The sequence below is a fragment of the Salvia hispanica genome, chromosome 4 (genome assembly GCF_029641045.1).
Source record: "Salvia hispanica isolate PSC_SH4W2 chromosome 4, Shi_PSC_v1, whole genome shotgun sequence".
NCBI classification, from domain to species: Eukaryota; Viridiplantae; Streptophyta; class Magnoliopsida; order Lamiales; family Lamiaceae; genus Salvia; species Salvia hispanica.
The window spans coordinates 59,093,080-59,107,847 of NC_142695.1; the positions used below are offsets into that span (position 1 = coordinate 59,093,080).

Genomic DNA, 14,768 nt, shown 5'->3' on the forward strand with positions numbered 1-14,768 from the left:
TGACGGAAATCTGTCTGTACTAATTAATGACAGAGTAATCTGTCACTAATGCGAAACAGTCGTTTATAGAATCTGTCACAATAGATTTAGTGACGGAAATTCCGTCACTAACACTTTTACTAACAAGTTTATTATTGACGGAACTACCGGATCAAGTTTTGGCCTGTCCGTCAATATTGAACTTGTCAGTAAAAAGTTTTAATGATGGAATTTCCGTCACTAATTTTATTGTGACAGATTCTATAAACGACTGTTTCACTTTAGTGACGGATTACTCTGTTACTAATTAGTGACAGACATGTTTCCGTCACAAATCTGATTATGTGAAGAAATTTTACTATTAGTGACGGAAATTTCCGTCACTAATCAGTGATTTTTTTGTTGTGGTAGTATTTCACCCAGGAAATACAGTTTGTTGCATCGGAGCCATCGAATCTCGGTGGGTCCATCTTTACCTTATGCGGTTTATCATACCCTGTTGCCTGCATATTGAACCGCTGCGGCGGGTTCCAACAAGAAGTATGGCGGCCCATCTGTTGATAATAATCGCCAAATTGAGGGCGTGAATACTGCGTGTCCGGTTGGGCCCAGCACGACGTCAGCCTTTCTGTTCTCCATGCGATCTCGATCGTCACCGCGATGATCACGCCGGCCCATAGCTAGGGTTTCTGCGGCAAGACCCCTTTTCCCCATTACGTCTCCGTCGTGCCCCGTCGCCATCAGAATCGTCGTCGTCGTCATACCATGTGCGCAGATCAAGCTTGCGGTTGTGGTTTGGCTCAAGATTATCAAATTTATCCTGTATATCCAACAATTGATCAAATTTCCCGCTAATGGGGTCGTCATTGTTGTTATCATCCATAGGCCGAGTAGATGGCCCCTCGTCCAACGGTGGTCGCTGAATACTCAGGTAATCACGGCGAACACCGACGTCGATGCGGCAGGAGGAACCATTCGAAAAGGTGTCCGGGCGGTGGTTCTCCCTAGTTCCTTTTGGGTTATTATGAAAGCGGGACATGAGTAAACCGGTGAAAGCACCAGTTGTTAAGGATATTCTCCTTGACTGCGGTCGGCGGCGAAGCGCAACGACCAAACGTAACTCACGGTGCCCTGCGTAGGGTCTGCGGTTTGTAGATAACGGTTGTGCACGGAGAGCTTCTCCGTCGGGCAGCGGCTAGTCTAAGTTCGTGATTTCTTGGCGTGCAAGATTAGGGCAAAATATTATAATTCTTATTCAATGCTTTCATGTTTGACAATTGCCCTATTTATATATCTAAGGACCCTAGGGTTGATTCGATCTAATCTTATTCACCTCGGAAAAGAATTACTAAGAAAACCTAAAATAGAGCTTATAATTACGCTTGACTCGTACTAAAAAGAAAATACTTAAATACTGATATTCCAAAAATAAATATAAAAAATAATAAGAACAAAAACAAAATATATCGTTCTCCTTATTTCGGAACGTAGTCGCCAAGTCGATCTGGCTGGCGCGCGTTTCTCTTCGGCTTCGACTTCGCAATGGATGTCTGCATGGTTGCTTGAGCAGCCTGCTCCGGCTCTGCCTCATCTGTCTCTGTCACGACCTGCCCTTCAGCTTCCTCCGTTCCATATGCGGCACGCCTTGGGCGTCATCTGGGTGTGTGACCGTAGCCTCTTGATGTTGAGGTGTATCATATTCCTTCCTTCTCCAAATATTGTCTCACTTTGACCCGGCACGGGTTTTAAGAATTGTAATGAAAAGTGAGTTGAAAAAGTTAGTGGAATGTGGGTCCTATTTTTATATATTAGTTTTATAATTAAATGTGAGTAGGAATGAGGAGTTAGTGGAATATGAGGTTCACTTCCAAAAATGGTAAGTGAAATGAGATAAATTGTGGGATAGACGAAAATTGAAAAAATGGGACAAAACTTTCAGGGATGGAGGGGTTTCTGACCGATGCAGCCAGCTGCTATTATTGTTATAAATTAATCAACGTCCACATTACTAAATCATTTCACTAATTTTGATAACATAAGTATAATCGAATGTCAAAATTGTCGGCCATAATTTAACATCATTGTCACTCACACCTAATGCTCAGTGCAATTATCTCCTAAACCAGTATAATTATAATTATCCTTGCGTTATTGTAACTTGCACAAGAGAGCTATAGTCAAAATATGATTTTTGTTTAAAAAACCATAATTATAATGATCAGAAAATTATAATTGAAGCTTTCAAACAGCAGTGGATTAATATCTCAATGGGTTACTAAAACTCTTCAAAATTGGGGTTGATTTCCGAATTTTCCCATTCCCTTCAAACAATCACACCACAATAATTCAGTAAGTTTCAAATGAAAAATACTGAATTAATTTATTGTGACAAGTCAGTAAGTTTCTATCCATAATAAGATGAGAGTTGAGATTCATTTTCTACTAACAACTCCTAAACCTTCTTTTCTCTTTATATATTTCCTCTTAGTATAACAAATTTGCATTAGAACCCATTTCATTTAGTACCATAACTAATTTTCGTGGATGAAGGTGATATTATATACTATTTTAATATATAACTAATTTTCCATTTCTTATTCACTACTAGTTCCTAGCTAGATCAAAGTCAATATATAATGATATTAATTAATATGACAAGTTGTAACTTGTAAACTGGGAATATGAGAACAAATCCAACTAATTTCGATTAAAGAAATCGCATAGATCCTAAAATTAAGACCACGGTTCACAAATCATAAAAATGAGTAAAGAAAGACTATACCTTTCTGAAGTCAAATTAATTCAAACTTATTTAGATGAAACGCACTTCAGTTTTTATAACATTTCCTCCTCAATAAGTGTGAATTATAATTTGATATATTAATATCTTATTGTAATCGTATAGGCGTTATATATATAAATCATCTGACTTCACGCATTCATATTCAATATTAAGCTAACATTTTACCATTTGCAGTCGAATTTGGCATATCTATAGATTGATAGTGATCTATTTTATGGGATTAGCTGGCCTCTCACTATACAGGCTAATTCAAGTCAACTGAAGCTTAATTACGGGCTAATTCAAATATAATTTCTTACTACCTCCGCTCCCTGAAAATTTATCCCAATTTTTCATTTCCGTCCGTCTCCCAAAATTAGTCCCATTTTATTTTTTACTATTTATGGTAGTGTACCCCATATTCCACTAATTCATTCCTACTCACATTTTATTATAAACTAATACTCCCTCCGTCTCAGTTTAAAAGTCACATTTTGCCATAAAAGTCTGTCCCAGTTTAGTAGTCACATATATAATCTTCCATATTTGGACATAAAATTTTACCTCATTATTTATCAAAATTACATCCAAATGTCATTATCTACATAAAAATAAACCAAAAAAAAAAAAAATCACGTGCCATAAATAAACCAAAATGTGTCCGTACAAAAATAAATAAATAAACCAAAAAGTCAAATCATATCACTTTCCACCAACTCACTTCATTTGTTACACTCTCCACCAACGCACTTTATTTATTACACACTTCACCATCTTACTTCATTAATTACACACTCCACCAATTTCTAAAAACTCGTGCCATAACTAATTGACACTCCTAGCTAGGACGGAGGGAGTATATAATAGTAAGACCCACAATCCGCTAATTTTTTCAACTCACTTTTCATACATTTTTTAAAACTCGTGCCGGATCAAAGTGAGACAAATTTTTGGGGATGGAGGTAGTATATAATATGGGAAAACGTTACGTTAAGCACTGTTCTTGTTTAATCAACATTTTATTTAAAGTTTTTGTATTATCAATTTGATTTAATTCTAACATTTTAAAATTATTATTGACATCACTAACTTCACAAATAATATAAAAGTAAATCAAAACTGAATTTGTTAGTATCCATTTTGGAAGTTACTCCCTCCGTTCCAATTTAGTAGTCTCATTGATTTTTCTGCCCTTTTTTTATAAAAATGATAAAAAATAGTTAAAGAGGAGAAATGAGAGAAAATAATATAGAGAAGAGTCGTATCTATATTATTGTCTCTCTTACTTTACCATTTCTCCATTTTAATTATTTTTTATTATTTTTACAAAAAGAGGGCAGAAAAGTTAATGGGATTGCTAAAGCGGGACGGAGGGAGTATATGTAAAATTGATCAATCGAGTTTTGCCTATTTATGTAGTAACTTATAAATTGGTGAAGCTAAAAAGGTTGTTAAAGGATTGAACTCATATTAAATATTCAGTAAATTGAAAAAATAAAATAATGATAACATCGACAAAGTAAGAATGATGCTCACGGATTATATTCATTCAAATTATGTAGGAGTAGAACTTTGAGTGATATGGATAAGGATCATATTTGCGCTTTCATATCTAACTACCTTCTCCACTAATACACACAATTTATTTAATTTTATTTGCATATACTTATTCAATTATGTAACCATAGGTGACCATGTGCATCGTATCACATGCTATGATGCTAATTAAGATGCTTTGTATAAAATAGTGGAGCATATAATTTGCTATATTGGATTTAATTGTGGTAGGTACTAATTAAATTAATTATAGATATAACATATTCAACTGCAAATGGTTAAATGTTAGCTTAGTATTAATGAATATGAATGCGTGAAGTCAGATGACTCATATATATAACGCCAACATGTATAAGATTACAATAAGATATTAATATATCGAATTATAATTCACACTTATTGAGGAGGAAATGTGTTAAAAACTGAAGTGCGTTTCATCGAAATAAGTTTAAATTAATTTGACTTCAGAAGGGTAGTCTTTCTTTACTCATTTTTATGATTTGTGAGCTGTGATCCTAATTTACATATTCCCAGTTGGATTTGTTCTCATATTCCCAGTTTACAAGTAACTACTTGTCATATTAATTACTATCATTATATATTGACTTTGATCTAGCTAGGAACTAGTAGTAAATAAGAAATGGAAAATTAGTTATATATTAACATAATAAATAATATCACCTTCATCCACGAAAATTAGTTATGGTACTAAATGAAACGGGTTCTATTGCAAATTTGTTATACGAAGAGAGATATATAAAAAGAAAGATGATTTATGAGAAAATATGGTTTATAAGTTGTAAGTAGAAAATGAGTCTCAACTCTCACCTTATTATGGATAAAAACTTACTGACTTGTCACAATATAGTAATTCAGTATTTTTAATTTGAAACTTAATTGTAATATACGACTTGTCACAAATTAGTCTACAGATGTATCATATACTGCCGGTTCATGAACCGTGGGCAGATCTAGGTTTGACAGAGATCTTATATGGCCGACAATTTGACTTCCGATTACATATTGTGCAATCGAAATTAGTAAAATGATTAAGTACAATGGATTAATTTACAACAATAATAGCAGCTGCCTGCATTGGTCAGAAACCATCTAATTAATTTTATTCTATTTTATCGTAATTAATTATGCAACTTGTTGATTTATGTGACTGCATCCACTTGCTTACTTTCACATGGCTTATATTATTATACGTGTATAAGCCAGCTAAACTATTTATCATATTTTATTTTTCCATTTAATTAATTTCTATTCAATTTGAGTCTAGGAATTTGTTGTTCAGAATTACTTCCAACTCTTAATCCACGCCGGCAAAGATAAGAAGATATAAGAACAAAAAAAAGGTACAGTAGTAGTAGTAGGAGCAGTAGTAGGAGCAGTAGTGGTAGTGGTGGTAGTAGTAGTAGTAGGAGTAGTAGTAGTAGGAGTAGTAGTAGGAGTAGTAGTAGTAGTTAGTAGTCGTGGTAGTGGTAGTGGTGGTGGTGGTAGTGGTAGTAGTGGTAGTCGTGGTAGTGGTGGTGGTAGTAGTGGTGGTAGTGGTAGTCGTGGTAGTGGTGGTGGTGGTAGTAGTGGTAGTCGTGGTAGTAGTGGTAGTGGTAGTAGTGGTAGTAGTGGTAGTCGTGGTAGTGGTGGTAGTGGTGGTAGTAGTGGTAGTGGTGGTAGTGGTGGTGGTGGTGGTAGTAGTAGTAGTAGTGGTGGTGGTGGTGGTGGTAGTAGTAGTAGTGGTAGTAATAGTGGTAGTAGTGGTAGTGGTGGTAGTGGTGGTGGTGGTGGTGGTAGTAGTAGTAGTAGTAGTAGTGGTGGTAGTAGTGGTAGTAGTAGTGGTGGTAGTAGTGGTAGTAGTGGTGGTGGTGGTGGTAGTGGTGGTAGTAGTAGTAGTAGTAGTAGTAATAATAATAATAATAATAATAATAATAATAATAATAATAATAATAATATGATGATGATGATGATGATGATGATGGTGATGATGATGGTGATGATGGTGATGATGATGATATTAGCTGGCTATCCTAATTAATGATAAACTTGTTGGAGTTGACGTAAAGTGTAACGGTAGGTTTGAGGGGGAACATATGATTCTAAATAATGATTTTTAAATCTAAATTCATTTTAATTAATCTCTAATTAAAGTTTATTAAATTTTAAATTAAAAGTGTGTAACAGGTTTATAAATTTGCAAAGGGCTATGATTCTAAATAATGATTTTTTAATGTAAATTCATTCTAATTAATTTCTACTTGAGATTGATTAAATTTTTTAATAAAAATCACCCAATAAAGAATAGCAATAGCATGTGGCTGCATCAACTAGTTTCCTTTCACATGGCTTATATTATTTATAATTGCTAGCTAAACTAGTTGTATTATTTTTACCCTCACCATTTGATTCCCAATCAATTTGACCATATTAAGTTTATGAATTTGTTGTTCAGAATCATTTCCAACTCTTGAAGCTGATATCGATCACACTTGCCGGCGAAGATAAGGAAAAGAGTTGGATCGGAAAGTCGAATGCACACACAGACAAAGATAAGAAGATATAACTACAAAAAAGGTAGCAACTTTTTTCTTTGAATAGTTTCATAATGAACATGATTATGTTGTTTAGAATAGATTTTTGAAATCATTGGCTTTAAAAATTTATGCAATAGTTTCCAGTATATCTAAATCCTCATATAACTGCAAGAAAATAGTGTGTTGTCAGGTTAGAGCTTGTACAAAAAGCTTGGGTGAAATGAATTAAGAAGATTTACTAACTTCAATAGCATAGAAATCTTAATTGATATGGATATACTGTCAATATTGATCTGAATGATTATTATGGTGTTATGTGGATATCTGAAATAGAATAATAGTATGAATCTGGATCTAAATCATAGTAGTTTTGGACAAATCTAGACTTAATATGGACCCTAGTGCAAACAATGATTCTACAATACTCCTTCCATCCATTTGTTAGCTGAGTCATAGTTATTTTTGAGTTGTCTCACTGGAGATGTGTTACTTCTTTTTTTGGTAAAGTTAATACATTTATTATCTCTTACTTTACTTTTTCTGACTTCTTTTTGGTAGTAAAAAGCGGAAACAAGCTGAAAGTCTTACTTTATTATCTCTCTAACTCTCTATTTTTATCATTTTCTACATTATTTTCTATTTACTTAACCCACTAAGCAACAATTTTCTTAAATCTCATGCCAAAGAAATGCTTCTACTGCATAAGGACGGACTAAGGAAGTACTAGTTTTGATTTTTGTTATGAAAAGTTCTTTGTTTATTTTTAGAGTTATAATGATATTTACAAAACAAGGAAAGACCAAAATAAGAATTTGGTTCAAAACATTCACCTTTTGATAAATGGGTCCATAACAAACAAATGAAATCTTTGTCGAAGTGGTCCTTTTTTATGGTTCCGTCAAAAACTAACGGTCATGCCACAGTGCAATTAGCGTTGGCCGTTGATTTTTTACGGAACTATCAAAAAAGTACTACTTCGGCGACATTTTCATTTATTATGGACTCGTTTTGCAAAATATGAATATTTTGTATCAAATTTGTATTTTGGTCATATGTTTAGAACCAAGATTGACTTTTACTCTTACAAAAATAGTCTTAAAGATAAGTACCTATAGTTATCATAGGAAAACTACTACTGTTAGTTAAAAATCGAAACTTGATGCAATATAATTGTTCAACTACATAGTTTATTTGGTTTTGGATTTTGCAAAAGAGAAATAAAATTGTTTACAATTTTGATAAATGCAGTTTGGTAAATGCAAAAGAGCAACATGTTGGAGGACATCATCTTAGAGGCCATACAGAAAATAGAATTTTTTCTGGACCGCACTCAGTTGGAGGACTTCATCTTAGAGAACTTTGACGAGTACTCCTTTATTACTACTAACAAGGGGGGCCTGGAAGAGATATTGAATGAGATGAGAACGATGCTGGATTTGTTGAGAGAGAAAGAATCGGGAGAGAGGAGCAGGCTAAATTATTTGCTAGCTGACTACGCCGACTTTGTTCAACATATAATACTCCGGACAGTTGATATTGGTAAAAAAATTATCGTCCGTGACCTGTCTGTTAAGCTACACTTTCTGATGAAGACAAGAAAGCGCGTGATGGAGTTTGGAAATGGTGAGCCGCAAAGTGTTGGAGAAGAATTAGGCGTGGTGGTGGGCTTGGAGAAAGACGTGCAGCAGCTCGTTGATAAAGCAATTCTTGACGAGAACCCAAAACTCTTGATTTTATGTATCAAAGGCATGCTTGGTGCGGGAAAGACGACTCTCGCCAAACAAGTATACAACCATCCGGCCATCATTGAGAAATTCAAGCACCGTGCTTGGGTAAACATGTCTTGTGATACAAGTGTGAATGAGGTGCTTGTGGAACTCATACACCAGTTGGTGGAACTTGATGCGCCCAAGGAAATGGACAATCCGAGTCTTCGACGAATGCTTTGCCAAAACATAGAAGGAAAGCCATGTTTTATAGTCCTCGACAACTTGCCAAAAGAACTATATTATTTCTGTATCTTTATGGATGAGCAGCTAACAGGTATATTGTATTCTTTCGTACTGGGGCAGCAATTTCAATTTTAAATTTAATTCTAATATTATTATATGGCATATAATCAGGTAGATCCAGATTCTTGATCACCAGTAGGCATCAGCTTCTTGGAGAAGACACTCACGAGATGAAATCTTTGGATTCTGAAAAGAGCTGGCGATTGTTTTCAAAAACATTTGATAAATTTACAGGTGTTGAAAACCAATTCTCAAATGACATGAAGAGGAAAGGGAAAGAGATGTTGGAAAAATGTTGGGGTTTTCCGCCATCTATAATAAATGTTGCAAGGCAGAAAGCAAAGCAAAGACTTTCAGGGATTGAATGGAAAGAGCTTTTTGATTCAATTGATTTGAGTGAAACATTGAAGTTATTGGAACCCATGTATCGTGGTTTGGATGAAGAACTCAAGCCATGTTTCTTGCATATGTTCTTTTTTAAGGAAAATGCAATCATGAGACAAGAAAAGTTGGAACACATTTGGGCTATAAAAGGAGTAAGCATAGAAAGATCTGTATCAGTTCCTCTCACTGTACATGTAAGAGACTACTCACTACCATGTATATACAATTTATTCAGCGAATCCATTATTGAAGTTGTGCATGATTTCCGATGCGGCTTTGAAGTAAAAAGGTGTCGCATGAATCCTTTACTACACATGTTATCCATCAAAATAGCAGAGGAGGAAATGGGGTTGGAGATATTGAGTAATAATGCAAATGGTCGATTCTCTCAGAATCCTCGTCATCGTGTTATCCATTGTGGTAGAGAAAAGTTTAATCACTTCCGGAATCAAGACAAAAATCTTGTTTCTCTCATCTTTCATGGAGGTGGGAGGTACTTGGACGATGCTAGCATGTCTTATTGGAGGAGTTTTGAACTCCTTAGTATACTCGACATGGAAGATTTTGGGGTGAAGTCTTTATCAGAAACTATCGGCACATTGATTGGGTTAAGGTATTTGGGATTGAGAAACAACTACATACAAAAGATCCCACACTCGTTTGGGGGCTTGAAAAATCTTGAGGTTTTTGATATAGCGCTAAACTTTATGGTGGAGGTGCCGGATATTATCAACGAAATGGGCAGCCTTCGTCATCTCTACATGTCAGATGCGATTTGCTGTGAGCCTTTGAATGTAGATGCGCTACATAATCTCGAGACCCTAACCTACATTTCGATTTATGATTTGATGTATGAGGTCTCGAGGTTGGAGAAGATGGCAAGTCTCTGTAAATTGGGCATTGAAGAAGTTGATGAAAACTCGGACGTAGGCAAGCTATTTCAGTCACTGGCAATGTTGAAGAACTTTCGGTTGCTTACCTTGAGAGGGTTTCGTTTCAAAAGTATGTCATGTTTGGACAAGATCGGTGTTCTGGATAAACTCAAAAAACTGAGACTCGATGGACGCCTAACTAGGCTACCGAGTGCCATGAGACGTCTTAAAGGTCTTACTTACGTGGTCTTAGTAAATACTTGTCTTGAGGAAGACCCGATGCCCGTATTAGAGTATATATGGCATATACGAGTTATCAAACTACGTAATGCATACACCGGTCGAAAAATGAAGATTGGGACGCACTTTGTAAGCCGTCTCCAAGTCCTGCGCATCAATGAGTTGTGGAATTTGAGAGATATTCAGGTTGGAAAATCTTGCTTGTTGTATCTGGAAGCACTAGAAATTAAGAATTGTCCACTCTTGGAGACCCTTCCGGATAATAATAAGTCGTTATCGGGTTTAAAGAAGTTTAAGATGGTAACAACCAAAGACATTGCAGCAAAGATCAGAAAGTTGGACTTCATCTCCAAAATAGTAAAAGTGGAAATTAGTCCATAATTCTGTAAGTTGATATACTTTTATTTTTCCCTTTATCGCCTTTGTTATTATGCGTTTGTAATTAACTTTCTTTACATTCTTCGCAGCATCAAAGACGAGGCAAGCATCACCTACTGCAGGTTTTATCTGAATTATTTTTTCTCAATTTTATTAAATTAACGTAATCGAGTCGAGCATGAAGTATAAGCTCAATTCCAGGTTTTCTTTACGGTTCTTTCCTGGAATGTAAAAAAGAGTCGAACCGCATAGGTGTACATATTTATGATAGGGCTATTGTATTCCATTATCAAACTATAAGCAATTTACTTTCTTTTTGGTCTCTTCCAACTAACTATATGCTTAAAGTTCTACAATATGGGGTAAAAAAGCCAAACTGATTCTTAAACGTCTTTCACGTTCATGTCACGGCGAGGTACTGCAGCAAAATCCAATCCGATTTATTGTAACAAATTACTTAATAAGTTGGTTCTGTGTATTCTGAAACAAAAAAAAAAAAAGTTCATTGGCTTATATCTGACCCTTATTAATTCCACTATAAAAAACGATATGTCATTATTAATTTTGTTGATCATATTCCACATCTCATCACAACATGTGGATGATACGAGAAACTAGCTAATCTCAGCCTAGCAATCTAGTATGCTTAGAGGTGCTCAACTGTTCGACGAAATGGTCCATAGAATATACTCAGAGCTTTTGAAATCGAATATTGAAAGGAAGGGATTTTTGCATGCGTGTTCCTTCCTATTCAACAATATTTATATGTTCCCAATTCCCAAAATTCTTTTTTTTTATGAATAAATAAGTAAATAAACCAAACCAAATGTTCACATCATACGCTCGTGCATACCCGAGGAAGAACAAAAGACATAGCTACAAGTCAGCTAGAACAAAGCAACTTGGAACAACCAAGAACCGAAAAAGCAAGGGGCGGGGCTCCAACAAGACCGATCACATTTCAAATCACCCATCGAAACCCAGAATGGGCGAGCCTCATTAAAAACCCTTGGGGATAAAACCCTATGGGATAAAATTCCCCAAGGGAAAAAAGAGTACCCTGATGAGTGACTCAAAGTGTGTCGAGGACCAAACAACCAATACCCGAGAAACTCCATCATCTGTCTGGAAGGTGGAGATGAACCTGCTCATGCGAGAAACGTGAGTACAAGATGCTATAGGTAGCTTCCTTGATCTCAAAGATGACCCTAGCTGCATCCCAATGCTTTCCCATCAAAGATAACCTTGTTCCGCGTCCTCCAAATGATTGCCACCGAAGCCATGAGAGCAATCATCTTTGCCATCTGAACAATCTGTGATCCTCTAGTCTGTCGTCCGGCCCATTTGATGACACTCCTAATCGTCGTCGATCTCCTCGCAATGCCAAGCCAGAGCATGATCAGTACCCAAACTGCCATGTCATCGAGCACTTGAAGAAGAGTGGTCTACCGATTCCTCCTCTCGTCGGCAAAGCTGACATGCAAGGTCCAAGTTCTCAAAGAAGTAAAGGCGATCTCACGTGAAAAGGCGTCCTCGAAGTGCAAGCCAAGTAATGAACGAGTACTTAGGAGGGACAACGTCCTTCCATACATATTAAGCCCATAATCGTCTCTCACCTCTCGGCTCTAAACCACTCATACGCCTCATGAACCCCTTTTTCCGCGAACCAAGTGCTCCAGAGTGCTGTGGCCTCGTCTCTAGTGCATCTGTCCAACATCTTATCTCGGATGGATAAGAGCTTCTTGATGAGCACGGAATCGTTCTTCTTGTGTGCCGTCCACACCCAGATCGAACCATTCCTGACATATTTAGGGTTTAGGGTTCTTCTTTGAGTGAATGTTCCAGAGGATCTTGGCTTGGAGCGCCGAATTCCAAGCCTTGAGGTTCTTGGCTTGGCTTGGATCTTAACTAGTACTCCCTCCTCCGTCCGCCATCAGTAGACCCATTGACATTTCTGCACTATTTTGTAAAAATGATAATAAATAGTTAAAATAGAGAAATGATAAAATAAAATTAGAAAATAATGAAGAAAAAAGTCTTCTCTACATTATCCAAAATTCAACCACAATCAAGGAAATAAGCTTAGAGAATCTGGTTTAAAAGCTTGAAAGAAGATTTAACTCAGAAGAAAGTAACAAACACTAGAGCTAACAACAAGCTAGAGCCTAAACATTCAAACAAGAACTAAGCTTAAAATATCAACCCAAGAAAATTGGATTACTCTTGCGCTTTAAATACAAGAGAAAGATGAGATGCATGAATAACAACTCTACATAAAATCCCGTGCCAAATATCTAATGTTTCATATTTAGTTGGACGGAGGGAATATCATTTTCTCAAATACCGTGCCCAAAAAAACTCCTCACATATAGTGGGACAGAGGAAAGGTGAGTATTGACTTTTTATGTGTTGTTTCTTAAACGAATGAGGCAACCCGTTACACTGCAAAAATGATTTTAAGAAGTGAGGTTGTGAATGATCTAAGTAATTAAAAAGTTTTGATGAATTGTCATTAATTGACTTTCTCTCTGTATATTAAAAATTTCATTAATACAAATTTGATTTTCTTAGTATTATATAAGTTTGATTATCCTTTATACAAATTATATTTTCTTATTGTAGAAATTAGATTTTCTTTTGATACAAATAAGATTTCTTCTTATACAAATTTAGATTTTTCTTATTGTACAAATATTATTGATAGTGGAAAAATAAATATATGTTCACACTATAAAAATAAATATATGTTCACACTATAAATATATGTTCACATCTAAAAAACTGCAGAGAATGGGGAACTACCAGGTAGTTTTCCTCCTTTTCTTGGTCGTCTTTGCACTAGACATCACTGAGGCGAATTTTGGGTGGAAAGCACAAGAAGCTCAAAACAAGGTAGTGATCTAGCACTAAATCATTGTTAGAAGTAATAGAAAATTAAATAATTTTATTTTAATTTTTTAAAATTTATATTAGAGTAATGTAAATTTGGTCATAAACATAGGAAATTGTTTACAAATCATAGAAAAGTATTCAGACCAATAAATAAAAATACGAGACATGAAAGAAATTGATAAATCAAGGAAATTTAAAAGCTTGAAAGAAGTATTAACTGAGAAGGAATTAACAAATACTAGAGCTAAACAAGAAGCTAAAGCCTAAACATAGAGTAAATGAGTTCGCTCTCTTAACAGGCTATTCTTTTGAGATGAGTTTTTCTTGTACAGTATGTTGGATATGATCAAGGTTTTAGGCCATTGTAGTTTTTGGTTATTTCTTAAAGATTTAGTGATTAGGTATGGTGAGTTATTTCCATACGTTTCTGCATCATTGTTGGTAAATTAGAAGTTGGGAGGCAATGAAATGCAGTTTCGTTGGTAAAACGCTTCTCCTCTGATGAATAGGTCAAGGAATCGATTCACCACAGCCAAAAGGAAAAAGTAGAACCATATATTATTATCTTTAAAAAAGTATAATGATATTTGAGAAGTTTGAAAACCATTGATTGATGATTAGGGAAAGGTTTAATTTTTGGAGTAAGTAATACTGCCTCTCTCCTTGAAAATTTATCACATTTTTTTCATTTTTGTCCGTCCAATAAATTTTGTCATATTTCACTTTTTTACCATTTCTGGTGATGGATCCACATTCCACTAACATTCTCACTCATATTTTATTATAAAACTAATACTGTAAAGTAGGACCTACTACCTACTAACTTTTTCAAACTTTTCCATTACATTTCTTAAAACCTATGTCCGGTCATATATGACAAAATTTAAGGGATGGAGGAAGTATTTTTATTGATCAGTATTATGTCTATCAAACTATATATCCATCAAAATTTATGGATAAATATAATTACTAGTAATCATCAAACATGATCCCTTTGTAAACTTACTTAACCTTAAGTAAATATTTGACTTATTTGACGGTTTTTGAACCATTAGACGCTCTTACACAAGTTTTCATCCAGGTGCTTCCTGGTTAGCGGATTGGGGTTTCTAACGAAAGGAGTACTATCGATCAACAA

At 35.3% G+C, this 14,768-nt stretch overlaps 1 protein-coding gene across 1 annotated transcript; it reads left to right on the forward strand.

Annotated features, from left to right (window-relative positions):
• Positions 1–6,764: 6,764 nt before the first annotated feature.
• LOC125193515 (disease resistance protein RPP8-like) lies at positions 6,765–11,041 on the forward strand. The gene is made up of 4 exons (XM_089056239.1): positions 6,765–6,892; positions 8,101–8,895; positions 8,976–10,745; positions 10,828–11,041. The coding sequence occupies exons 2-3, from the start codon at positions 8,109–8,111 to the stop codon at positions 10,739–10,741; spliced, it is 2,553 nt and encodes an 850-aa protein (XP_088912365.1). The 5' UTR covers positions 6,765–6,892; positions 8,101–8,108; the 3' UTR covers positions 10,742–10,745; positions 10,828–11,041.
• The last annotated feature ends 3,727 nt before the right edge of the window (positions 11,042–14,768 follow it).